General features: G+C 47.4%; 1 protein-coding gene across 1 annotated transcript in view; it reads left to right on the top strand.

The window, feature by feature from the left end:
- PRPF6 (pre-mRNA processing factor 6) overlaps window positions 1–13,569 on the top strand; it is a 349,710-nt gene that overhangs the window by 123,504 nt on the left and 212,637 nt on the right. Inside the window, exons 8-9 of the mRNA XM_085619664.1 lie at window positions 2,866–3,022; window positions 3,654–3,816. Coding sequence (XP_085475790.1) covers window positions 2,866–3,022; window positions 3,654–3,816 — 320 coding nt within the window. The remainder of the gene's footprint in view (window positions 1–2,865; window positions 3,023–3,653; window positions 3,817–13,569) is intronic.

Below are 13,569 nucleotides of genomic sequence, written 5' to 3' on the forward strand. Positions count from 1 at the left end.
CCTTTTTCCAAACCGGAACATTCCCATTGACTTCCATTGAGCGCCCGAAGGCTCAAAAGCACCCTGCACCCAGCCGCCCGAGTGGCCCTGGCAGTGCACTCTCTACACTAACCTACGTCCCCACTTGCCCTGAGTAAGTGACCAGGAGCCCAGCTCCCACAGCCGCGTGGCTTGCCAGACAGCAGCCACCAACCAAGGCCCCCCTATCCCTCATAGGATAACATTGGGCCTAACTCTCTCTGCACCCGGCCGTCCTGAAACCGCTGAGGGTGAACCAACTGTACCTACCTGACACTGGGGGACCCCTGAGTCTATGCCCGGAATTTCAACTCTGCCAGTCGGGTACTTACCCTTAAACCGCTAACTTCATTTTCCTCATAGGGTAACATTGACTGGCTTTTTCTTGAAAAATCTTCTAAGTGTGAACTTTTCAAAACTGCAAATATTCACTAAAAATCAGCCAAGTGACAAAAACGAATTTACTCACCTGCTCTTAGGTGAGCTCCCAGTGCTGGATCTTGGTGCCCAGCCCTGACTCTGAAAAGTGTCCACAACTGTACTTACCTCTAACTCATTTTTCTTCCATAGGAAACCATTGTCTGCTTTTCTGTGAAATTTCTTCTAAGTGTCTATTTTTGCAAAATTGAAATATTCTTTTAAAATCGTACCATTTCTGCAAACGAAATTACTTACCTGTTTCTGATAAGGACCCCAGTCCTGGGTCTAGGTACCCAGTCCTGGATTACTAAAGTAACAATAAAGTACTCTACCTGCAATTTGAATTTCTTGCCATAGAGATCCATTGAATGTTTTCTTTGAAATATTTTCTAAGTGCTAACTTTTGAAATAGCTAAATATTATTTAAAAATCATTAGTTATTAAGTCGACTTTCATCACTTGATTCTGAGTACTGACCCAGAGCTGGATCTAGGAGCCAGACCTGGAATTTCAAAAGTAATCTGAAAAGTAATTTATTACAAGACAACCTGAATTTACCATTGAGCTCAATGCATTGTTATGTTTAGGAAATAGGATTGTTATTGCAACCAACTGTGACTGTTTACAAAAATCCATTGCTTATTGCAAAAGTATTTATATTCAATCTCTCATTCTGAGAAAAGTATATTTTTATTCCCTTTGTGGTTCTAAAAATAAAACAAGCATATATTTTATATATATATAAACCATTGGCCTAGAGTTCAGTTATTGAGTGTGTGAAACCATTTGCTGACTGAGTGTGTACAATAAATACTTTACACTGTCCTCAGGTACTGCCTTACTGCTCGACCAAGCTACCACTTTTGAGAGTAAGGTCATACCTAACTTTGACCTCTATCAGCCTCTGGGGGACTGTGGACTCTGTACACCCTGTACCCATTAGGGAACAGTATATACAGAGCCACTTTCTCACACTCCTCCACGCGAGTTTCGTATTGTTCTCGCTCCTAAGTCGCTCATTCAGTCACACTACATTTCCCGCCCTTTGGACTACGCTCAGATTGGGAATTATGTTAGACTATGTCTTCTTATCTCTCTTCTACCCATCTTTGCATGCAAATATTGTTTTCCATGATATGTCTTGTTTGTATAATAGATCAGTCTGTGTTATATTGTTATTATTATTTGTCTGTTTTGCTTGTCCTGTGAAGTGGTCCGTCGCCGTAAGGGGTCTTGTTCGCGCTATATAAAACGCTTAAATAAATAAGGGTATTATCAATTAGGTAAACGCAGGTTAGGGAAAGAGATCTGGCACTGGGGACCTGGATAGCGGGAACCCAGTGCACTTTCTGTCAAAATTTCATAAAATACCAGGCAAAAAGTGGGGGCGACCATGTCAAAAAGGGGGACTTCCTTACAGGTTCCACATGGAAAATGCTGAGGCTTATATTGTCAGGATTCGACATTAGTAGCTATGGACTAATGGAGCCTCCATGGTTTTGGTTAGGTGCCTCCTTTTCATAAGCCACTAACTTTATGGTGGCGTCTAGGTGGACAGTCTGAGAATGATTCAAAACTCCATCCACAATTTGCAACCTAATGAGGTTGTTTCCCTGCAGATTGTCTGTCAGTGTTCCTTACGCCAACCAGCATCCACTCACATCACCCACCTGGAACTGTACTTATACCATGGGAGAACTTCCTTCAATCAACTAATGCATCCTTGGCCATGCTTGCACAGGGTGTAGACTATCGGTAAAGAGTAATCAGGTTCACCTTTCAGCACATCCCCAGATTCACATGGCTAGCTTTGTTGTGGTGTGAGAGATAAGACTTGTTATCTGAGCAACCGGATTGGCATCCTTGATGGGGCTCTCTCTGTAGATATTTCTGTTAATGCCACATCTAAAGCAACCACCTTCCTTAAAAGGGGGTGTAGTGTGGTTGCCTCTATCCCCTGCTGAAAAGACCCATGCCACTTATTTTTGCAGTCTAGCGGAATGCACTGGCAAGTGAAAGTACCATTTCCTTAGGTTTCTAACCATGCTTCTGAGAATATTTTTCCCAGTTGACCTGGCAAGCTTTTGGCAGTCCACTTGTCAGTAGTTTTTGCTACCTACTTGGAATTCTCCTCCAGGAAGTACTTCTTGAGTTTTGCTGAACACGTGTCTCTAAGCCTTTCAGTTAACAATACATTCTTTTCGGTAGGCAGGTTAAGGTTGACATTCTATTTATCTTTCATTATTGATGTAACTGTGTGTATGTAGAGGTTTCCTGAGGGGTGCATGCAGGGTTAAACCCGCTCATTGTGCTTTAGTCAGTTAGCCCTATCTACCTTGATCATTCTTGGCATGCTTTTGTTTAATCTTTCATGTTACTTTGATATGGTGTTGAAAATGAACTTGTCTTCTTCTTTACCTCCAACAGTGACATCAAAAAAGCCCGCTTGCTGCTTAAGTCAGTACGTGAAACAAACCCTCATCACCCTCCAGCATGGATTGCCTCAGCTCGTTTGGAGGAGGTCACTGGGAAACTTCAAGTAGCCAGAAACCTGATCATGAAGGGCACAGAGATGTGTACCAAGGTATGGCCTCTCCTTCCTATGTCTGCCCTTTATGTTATGAGAGAGAACAGTATCTCTCTCCTCTATTGGTGTTTGACTAATGAGTTTGTGGATAGTACCATAGAGACATGAAGAATCTATGAACCGCAGCTGGCAAGTGTGTGCTGGGTCAGTCTTTGCTAGAATGGGATTCCAGACTCTGATGACCTTGTGCTTACTGGCCCCAGAGGATAGGGCAGAGGAAGACTCTATTCTTCCACTTCTTCATTAGTTTTTAGGACAGACAGACATCAGATCTTAAAACAGTCCTCAGGGCTAAAGATATCCCCAAGGTGAATGTTTCAATTTTCACTAGACTGAACTATTTCACTCTTTTGGGGAGGTCTCAGAAATGGGAAAAACATCTACTGTAAGGTTTGATAGAAAAGAAGTATCTCTGACTCAGTCCACGTAACACCTGGCCCAAGAATTTCACCCTGGAGTCTAGGCACAAGGAAAAGGACCATACTTCAACATCAGAATACCCCTCTTCTAGCTCTGATGGCTCGAAGTAGTATATAAGAATAATGCATGATATCATTGAGGACAGAAGGATGGCAAGAGCACACTAATCTTGCCCTGATATGGTTGGTGGTGATTGTTTTCTGTGCAGAGTGAAGATGTATGGCTTGAAGCTGCCCGACTGCAACCTGGTGACACAGCGAAAGCGGTGGTGGCTCAAGCGGTCCGTCATTTACCACAGTCTGTCAGGATCTACATTCGAGCAGCAGAGCTGGAGACTGACATCAGGGCCAAAAAGCGCGTGCTTCGGAAAGGTAAGAACTCCGTTAGAGGCTAGTATTTGTGATTGTAGCTGAAAGCAATATGTTAACTATTTATGGAAAAAAAAAGAATTCAAGTGTGTAATGACTTTAAAGCACTTAGTATCTGTGTATTATTCCAGAGTAGTAAGTTGGAGCAAATAACCCAAATACTGAACAAACGTAATACCTGGGCGCTCATAATGCCACAAAAGGAGAGGGCAGATATATTTTTGAGTGTATACTTATTGTACTCCATGTGCATGGGCGTGTCCAATATTTTGAAACTGTTTTGTTAAGTTGTTTAATGTTAAATGAAATGTAAAGGCTTGAGTATTTTTGGTATGGCGTGAATGTATATATTCCCCCATGGTCTGCTTGATTGCATCAATCCTCTTCTGAAGACCGTGGTGGATTCTCAGCTCCGCCTGCATGTGCGCCTATCCTACTTTGAATGTAGTACACACTTTCCGGCAATACCAGTCTGTATACGTTATTCGTGATCTGCCTCTGCATTCATGTGACTCTAGAGGCCTTGCAGGCTTCCTCACAATGCGTGACCAGTTTCCCAGCAGTGTGCACTGATTTTGGTAGGCTACAAAAGTGTCCTTATACAGATTGTAACTTAATCCTGCTGTATATGCTTTGGGGTACTATGAGCTTTGTCACATTGTGCATGTGCACACATCCTGCCCTGGGGTTGCTGCAACCTTCCCTCACTTCCTTTGTGTGTTGTTTTGCCTATGTGGAAAGCAGTAGCTTGTTACCACTCCCTGAATGCGTCAATTGTGCTGCTTAGTGCAGGCATGGTAACTTTGTCTAGGTGCACTGCATACTTGTTAAAACTCTGTCAGACCATAGGCAATCCATTGCACATTGCTGTGAGAAAGTGCCATCTTTCTTGCATGGTATGCCCCCACTTTTTGCTGAATTGCTGAATGTACTTTGACTGAGTGTGCCCTGGGGTCCTGCCAATCAGGTGCCCAGGGCCTATGTTCCTTCCCTAAAAACTGTGCTGAATCCTAAACCCAATTTGGCAAACCCTGGCCACATGTCAGCCCCTGGTAAATGGTACACTAGGTACCCAGGGCCTTGTGACCAGGGAAGGCCCCTAAGGGCTGCAGCACTTATTGTGCCACTCTTAGAGGCCCTGTACCCTGACACGACCACACTGCCTTTGCAGGCTGAGTGTCTGGGTATAGAATAAAACAGAGTCGACATTGCATACATCCCTGTGTGCCATGCCCACAACACACACTGCCCTGGCATACATCAGCCACCCCTCTAGCTGGGTGCCCTATGCCAGTGGTGTGGGTACAGGAGCAGGAGCCCTGTGCCCCTACAGTACCCAGGTCCATTCCTGGGCACTGTAAGTACAGTGCTGCCATTTAAGAGTATATGGTGCTGGGAGATCGTCAATACGAACTCCACAGCACCATGATGGCAACACTGAAAACTGAGAAGTTTGGTATCAAACTTCTCAGCACATTAAACCCGCACTGATGCCATTGCAGGATTTAATGTACAATGCACGACAGAGGGCATCTTAGAGATGCTCCCTGAACCTAATCTACAATCCACGTCTTGTCTGAGGGGCTGCCTAGGCTGCCACACAGCAGACATGTTGCTGGACACCTGGGTAGAGAGCTATCCGCTCTCCTGGGCCTGCAACAGTGCACATCCTGGGCGAGGTGCTAGCTCTCCTCCCCCAGGATGGGCAGGGTAAGCTTCAAAGGCATGCTGCCTTTGTGAGCTTCTCCAGGCCACTTGGTGTACTCAGCAACTGGCCCCTACTGGTTCTAAACCCCCACTCTGGCGGGAAGACTGGCCGGAAACCCCAAGGAAGGACAGGGGGTGTGCCAGCCTCTGCCAAAACACATCTCCGGGCTCTCGCCATCTTGAAGATGGGGAGCCCTGCCCATTCAGGACTAGGCCACTGCCCCCCTCCCACAGGAGAGTGGCAGGATAGGGGGTGTACCCACCCCAGGGCAGGGACCTAGTGGTCCCTGCCCTTTACCTACCTGTAACGCCCCTAAATTTAGTATTTAGGGGCACCCTGAACCTTCCTTCCTTAGATCCAGATTCCGAAACAGCAAAGAAGATCAAGAAGCAAGAAGACCTGCCGTGCAGCTGCTAACAAGAGGAAGACACCAACTGCTTTGGCCCCAACCCTACCGGCCTGTCGACCCTTGAACCTGCTCCTGCTAAATCCCGGCATCTCCCGTGGCCAGCAACCTCGCAAACCCCGGAGGACCTGGCTACCTTGTGACTCTAAGCATCTGGGACTTCCACGAGCAGTGGTACTGCTCGAAGCAAGTAACTGACCCCTGGCATCAGCCAGGAACCGCAGTGCAACTTCTACTCTAACCTACTTCCCCATTTGCCCTGAGCAAGTGACCAGGAGCCCAGCTCCCACAGCCGCGTGACCTGAGCCAGCAGCCACCAACCACGGGCCCCCTGCCTCCCATAGGATAACATTGGGCCTACCTCACTCTGCACCCGGCTGCCCCTGTGCCGCTGAGGGTGTAACAACTGTACTTACCTGACCCTGGGAGACCCCTGAGTCTATGCCCAGAACCTTAACTCTGCCAGTCGAGTACTTACCCAAAAGCCGATAACTCGCTTTTCCTCCACAGGGTAACATTGATTGGTTTCGCTTGAAAATTCTTTTAAGTGTGGAGTTTCTAAACTTTAAAATATTCATCTAAAATCAACCGAGTAACGAAAACGAAAATACTCACCTGCTATTAGGAGAGATGGAGTAGTTTCTTTTCTGTAACTCCAGTTCTGTAGTAGGAGTATCTATGTGATAGTCATAATCTAGTGAATAGTCCCGCCCATGTGCGCGGACCCCGGAGCAATAAAAATAATCTCTTAAGTTGTCAAGTCATGCAGACCTGCATCCACACTTAAGAGAGAATTTCAAAGACAGATAATGCAGCCTATATCCACAGGCTACACTGTCCAGTACTTCAACTAGAAAGAATTCCACCAGCAACCACTAACAGCACTGCCTGTCCAGCTTTTTCCATAGAGAAAGAAACCTGCCCCTTCCAGCAAAACGCCTCTGGAATGATAGAGAGGAAGGAATGGACAGACAAGCCCCATAGGCTGCCATTATGTGGCTCAGAACAGGATACTGTGCCTTTAAGAAAACTTTCCAGAACTTTTCCAGTATCCCAGAATGCACAGCAGGTCCCTTTTACTTTCAGTTCTTTTTGAAGGCGTAGCACGCCAGACCTGTAGCATTCCTTAGATTAACATTCATCTCTCCACCGGGGAGGAGGGCGGGCGCTTATGACTATAACAGAGATACCCCTACTACAGAACTGGAGTTACAGAAAAGAAACTACTCCTTCTGTAGTAGGGGATCTCTGTGTATAGTCATAATCTAGTGAATAGAATGGCAAGCCCATCCCCACACAAAAACGGCGGTGGAGAAGATTTACAAAATAATACCACTACTGTGCGAACAAATTTTGCAGCGAAGCCTGCCCAACCTGAGCATCTGCCCTGGCATCCGCGTCCAGACAGTAATGCGCAGCAAAGGTATGGACCGACTTCCAAGTGGCCGCCTTGCAGATCTCTGCAATCGGAACATTATACAGCAAAGCAGTCGTGGGAGCTTTGCCCCTGGTGGAATGAGCCTTAGGTTTACCCCCTAAGGTCTTATTAGCCTTTTGGTAACACAACTGTATACAGGACACAATCCACCGAGAGATGGACTGTTTGGAGGTAGCAAGACCGGTCCTGACTGATCCATAATTGATAAACAATTGGCCTGACCTACGAATATCTTTGGTCTTATCAAGATAAAACTTCAACACTCTCCTCACGTCCAGGGAATGTAGAGACCTTTCCGCTGGAGAAGAAGGATTCTGAAAAAACTTAGGTAAAGTTATGGTCTGGTTGACATGAAAATCAGATATAACCTTAGGAAGAAATTTAGGGTGAGTAGCATAACAACCTTAGCAGCATGAAATACAGTATAAGGTTCTCGGCAACACAACGCCTGAAGTTCACTCACCCTGCGGGCCGATGTAATGGCCACTAGGAATGCCGCCTTCCAGGACAGGTGCTGCAACGAAGCCTTGTGAATAGGTTCAAAAGGCTCCTTCATCAATCTGGACAGCACCACATTCAATTCCCAGGAAGGCGAGGGAAGTCTGACCGGAGGAAACACCTTCTTCAAGCCTTCCAAAAAATCCTTGACCACAGGGATCTGAAAGAAGGAAGTCTGTGAAGGGCATTTCCTGTAAGCAGTCAAAGCAGCGAGAGGAACCTTAATGGAGTGGAAATTAAGGCCAGACTGTGCCAAATGTAAAAGATATGGAAGGATGACATCTTCCTTACATTTTGTCGGGTCAAAGTTCTTGGATTTGCACCAGATGCAGAATCTCTTCCACTTGTAAGCATAGGAAGTCCTAGTGGAAGGACGTTTAGCCTCCTTCAGTATGCCCATACAATCTTCTGGTAGATTCAAATGGCCATATTGCACTATCTCAGGAGCCATGCCGCCAAACTCAAAGACGAGAGGTTGGGGTGCACCATCCGCCCCCCGAACTTCGTGAGAAGGTCCGGCCTGCACGGCAACCGCATGTGAGGAAGGAGAGACCGGTGAAGCAGATCCGTGAACCACCACTGCCTGGGCCATTCCAGGGCAATTAGGATCATCCGTGCCCTGGACTTGGACAGTTTGATGAGCACTGCCGGAATCAGGGGAATGGGTGGAAAAGCGTACAGAAAGCTGTTCGACCAGTCGATCCATAGCGCATTTCCCAGCGTCCCCTTCTGATAGTACCTGGATGCGAAGTCTCGGCATTTGCTGTTTTTGGCGGTGGCGAACAGATCTACGTCTGGAGTCCCCCACCTTGCGAAGACTTCTCCTAGTACCTCGTCGTTTATGACCCATTCGTGGTTCTCCTGAAGCAGCCTGCTCAGCGCGTCCGCCTGAACATTCTGCACCCCCGGCAGATGCGTGGCCGTGATCATCAATCCGCGGGCCAGAAGCCAGCGTCAGATCGCCTGCGCCTCCTGCGACAGAGTGCGCGATCGCGACCCCCCTTGCTTGTTGAGGTAATACATCGTGGTTGTATTGTCCGTCTGTATCAGCAACAAGGTGGTCTGGAAGGACGGATGAAAGGCCTTCAACGCCAGGTACACAGCTCTGAGTTCCAGGAAATTGATGTGGTACGTCGACTCCAACGGGGACCACTTTCCTTGTATCTGTAAGTCTCCGGAGTGCGCTCCCCAACCTTGGAGAGACGCATCCGTCACGATAGTCGTCTCGGGAATGTCCTTGTGGAAGGGAACCCCCCTGAGGAGATTCTCCGCCGAACACCACCATTTCAGAGACTGAAGAGCATGTAGAGACAGCCGGATCTTGTCGTCCCAAGAACCTGTTATCTGATCCCATTGATCCTCCAAGCACTCCTGCAGTGGTCGCATGTGCAGCCTTGCATGCGGTGTGAGGAAGATACAGGAGGCCATCGACCCCAGCAGCGAAGACACCTTCCTCACTGTCGCCGATGGAGCGGTCATGAGGTCCTGAGCCTTTCGAAGGAGCGATAACCGTCTCTCCTCCGAAGGAGACACGCTTGCTGACCGTGTATCGATGGAGGCCCCCAAGTACTGTATGCACTGGACCGGAGTCGGGACAGATTTGGACATGTTGACGTGTAACCCCAGCTCGTTCAAGAGAACACACGTCCTCCGGAAGTGCGCCTGCGCTTCCGAAAAAGATGAGGCCTTGATCAACCAGTCGTCCAGGTACGGGTAGACAAACACCTTGTTCCTTCGTAGGTGCGCCGCTACCACTGCCATGCACTTCGAGAAGGTCCTTGGGGCAGACTTTAGCCCGAATGGCAGTACTGTGTATTGATAATGATTGGCGCCGACTTGGAACCGCAGGAACTTCGTGTTTCCGTTCAATGGGCACATGGAAGTACGCATCTTGTAGGTCTATGGCACAGAGCCAGTCTCCCTGTTGCAGCTGAGGGTAAATCTGATGCAACAACAGCATGCAAAACTTCTCTCTGCGAATCCATTTGTTTGCTTGCCGCAAATCCAGAATGGGCCTGAACTCGTTCTTGTCCTTCTTGCGAACCAGGAAGAAACGAGAGTACAGACCTCTTCCCCTTTGAGACAGAGGTATGTCTTCCACCGCTGTAGGAGAGTAGGGTCTGCTTTCTATGTTCACCCCCACTTTTTGCTTTTGCTTTACTGGTTTTCGACTTAGATGTGGCTGTGGGCCTGCTAATCAGACCCACAGCCCTGCTGTTCTCTCTCTAAATTAATACTATGTACTTTAGGTGCATAACCCATTTGGATAGGATCACCTTATTGGCCCCTGTACAGTGTACCCTAGGTACCCAGGGCATAGGTGTACCCTAGGCCTACCAGGGGCTGCAGCATGTATTATGCCACCCCTGGCCTGGCCTTCCATTCTGACACAACTGGCTGATCACTCAGCTGGGGCAAGGTCGTGTAATCACCCCTTGCTTAGGTGTAGTATTCCTATACCTAACTTACATATAGACACATGTGTACCTATCAGTCACTCCTATGGCAGGCCTTAACAATCCTGGAGGCAGAGTGCTTGGTAACATGTGAGATGGTGCTCTAGCATGAGCTGAGCCTGTCTGCAGCTTTCGGAACTAAGTCCTTATAGCTGTTCTATGATATAGCCTACCATATACTCTTAAAGTGCCTTATAATCTTAGACGGTTATGGTAACTATGGTTTGGCTTTATCGAAACATGTCGTGTAAGGTGTCTAACACTGTGGAATAATACCCCCATGCCATTTCTGGACATGAGAATATTATTCCCCCCTTCTAGAGGGAAAGACATGTTAAAATCATACTTCAACTGTTAGCCTCTGACCAAAGCCTCAGCATCACAAGATGGATGCTGCTGCCACGACACAAGTCTGACCTCCTGCAGCTGGGAGTGATCCCAGCCAGGGAGGCCTGGACAATAGGTTTCCTGCTTGGGGAGGTGCTAGCACCTCCCCAGACAGCCTTTAGTGTATTGGGGCAGGGTGGGCTGAAAGGAATGAGACATGCCTGGGGCACACAAGGTGTTCCTTGCATAGTCCAGTTCAAACCGGCGCTGGGGCACTCCAGCCCCAGCTCTGGCGCTAAACTGGACAAAGGGAAGTGGGTGTAACCACCCCCTCCCAGGTCCCACCCATAAGGCGTGACCTAGCAGGTATCCCAGCCCCCCAGATTAGTATAAGAGTGGGAGTTGGGCCTCAAGACTTTAGATTATCCTGAACCTGCAAAACTGAACAGAAACTCTGGACCTTCGACATTCGACGAAAGAAGAAGACTGAAGAATCTCCCTTGTAGCCAAGGAGTGGCTACCCTGTGCAAACAGGCACCATCAAGAGACTACCCTTTGCTTTGCGACCGTTCTACGAGGAACCGACTGCAGAGCCCGACCAGAGCCTTGACTTCCAGACTTCTCCGACCCTCATCCACATCTGCAGCAGAGCTGAGATCCGTGGAGGCGACGAGCGACGTCGGACCGGCTACCTGGGAAAAGTGGCTAGTAACTTACAGCGCAGCTTCTGAGGTACCCTCGAAGTTGTGCACCGGGGATTGAGAAGCCCCAACCCCAAGCACCATCTGCACCGAAGATCAGCCCCCCACACTCCACGAGTCCTGCGTGGGGCCCTTCAGCATTTTCCTGCTTGCCGCGTCTGTCCGGTTGCTTGCCCGCTGGCTAGTGGCCTCTGTGACGACGCACCCTGAAATCTTCTGCGCTGGTTTGGCTCCTCCAGACTGGCTCCCGCTTCTCTGCAAAGAAGAAGCACCCCAGACCTTCCTGGTCTGCACCAGAAGCAAGTCCTTCGTTCTTCGTGGGTTCCGCTTGCCAAGGCTTGGTGAGTCCTAGTCCAACTTCGACGCCGCCGACAGCAAGAGACTTCGTGGGACAGCTCGCCTCCTGGTCCTGGTCGTCCTCGACGCTTCCTGGTCCTCCTGGCTGCAGCGACAAGCTTCACCTTCACCTGCAACTCTTCACGACATCGCCTGGTTCCTTCCTGGTTCCACGTGGTCACTGGCTAGTGACCTTGACTCTGTCCCTTCTGCTTGCAGTTTTCTTCTCTTCTTGATCCCAGCCTTGGGATCCACCGGACACTCTTCACTGACTGCCTGTCAGCATCTTTCTTCAGGCATCCATAGGAGTCGACGACGAAAACGACGCATCTTCACCCCTATGCACCCGCAGCCTGTGGGCTAGGTAACTTGGGTACTCCGGTGCTCATCAGGATAGTGACTATCCTAGTGTCTAGTTTTCAAGTCTCAACTTCCTAGCTACTCCGGAAGTGTCCTAAATCTACCGTTTTCTAAACTGTACTATTGCTATTGACTTTTACGCATTACGCGTGAGTGTTTCCACTCTGCACACGAATCCCGTGGGCCTCCCACTTCCTAACTAACGCTAGGGTAGTGTAGCCCCAGCGATTCCCTAGGCCTATTCTATTTCCGTGACAGTGGTTCTTATACCACTTACTTAGTATATGGTTTGCGTGGCCCCTAGGGCCTAACTGTATTACTTACCTGTGTGACTTAATGTATGCATAAATAAGACTGTGTTGTACTTACCTCTAATCTCATAAAGAGTGCTGAGGGTTTGCTTAGAATAAATACACTTTATTTTATATATATATCTGTTGTGGTGTCCTTTCATTTGGTATTCAAGGGATTATATATGGTATCACAGCTGGCTTCACATGCCATTCAGAGTTTAGCCTAAGACTGCTCTTGTCCATGCTACCACTAGGATAGCTGGTCTATAAGGTTGACTTTACAACCAATCACCATAAAGGGTATTTGGACTGATATAAGGTGTACACTATAACTAGTGACATCATACATCAGGCCAACTTCTCACACTTACAAATATTCGTTAAAAATCGCCTGTATAACCTAAACGCATTCTCTCAACTGCTTACAGGTGGTACACTAGTGCTGGATCCAGGATCCAACACTGAGCTAGAAAAGGTAACAATAACCCCACTTACCTGCTAAGTGAATTTCCTCCCGTAGGATAACATTGGTGATTTTATTAGAAAATATTTCTAAGTGTCAACTTTTAAAATACCAAAATATTGCTTAAAAATTACTACAGTAACTAAAACGTATGTACTCACCTGTTTCGAGGAACTGTCCCAGGACTGAATCTAGGATCCAGTCCTGGAGTTAGAAAAGTAATCCTAAAAGTAATCAATTGCATTTACTTAGAATTTCCCATTGAGCTCAATGTATAATTGTGTTTGAATTGTGTTGCCAATTGCAACAAACTGTAACTATTGCATTCAAAAGACTATTGCCTATTGAAAAGTATTTAACTAAAGCATTTCATTCTGAGAAAGTATATTTTGATACCTATTGTTGGTTCTAAAATAAAACAACCATATATTTTTATATACAAACCATTGGCCTAGAGTTCAGTTCTTGAGTGTGTGAGACCATTTGCTGACTGAGTGTGCACAACAAATGCTTTACACTGACCTCTGATACAGCCCTACTGCTCGACCAAGCTACCACTTTAGAGAGTAAGGTTATATATAACTTTAGCCTCTGCCAAACCTCTGGGGACTGTAGACTCTGTACACACTGTACCTATTTGGGAACAGTATATACAGAGCCACTTTCCTACAATTGCCTGCTGGCATTTGTCCTGTTCTGAATTCAGAATATACCTGCAAATCTGAATCCTTCTCTGCAGGCAATGCACACGTTTCCAAGTGCCTGTGACT

This window comes from Triturus cristatus, chromosome 7 (genome assembly GCF_964204655.1).
Source record: "Triturus cristatus chromosome 7, aTriCri1.1, whole genome shotgun sequence".
NCBI classification, from domain to species: Eukaryota; Metazoa; Chordata; class Amphibia; order Caudata; family Salamandridae; genus Triturus; species Triturus cristatus.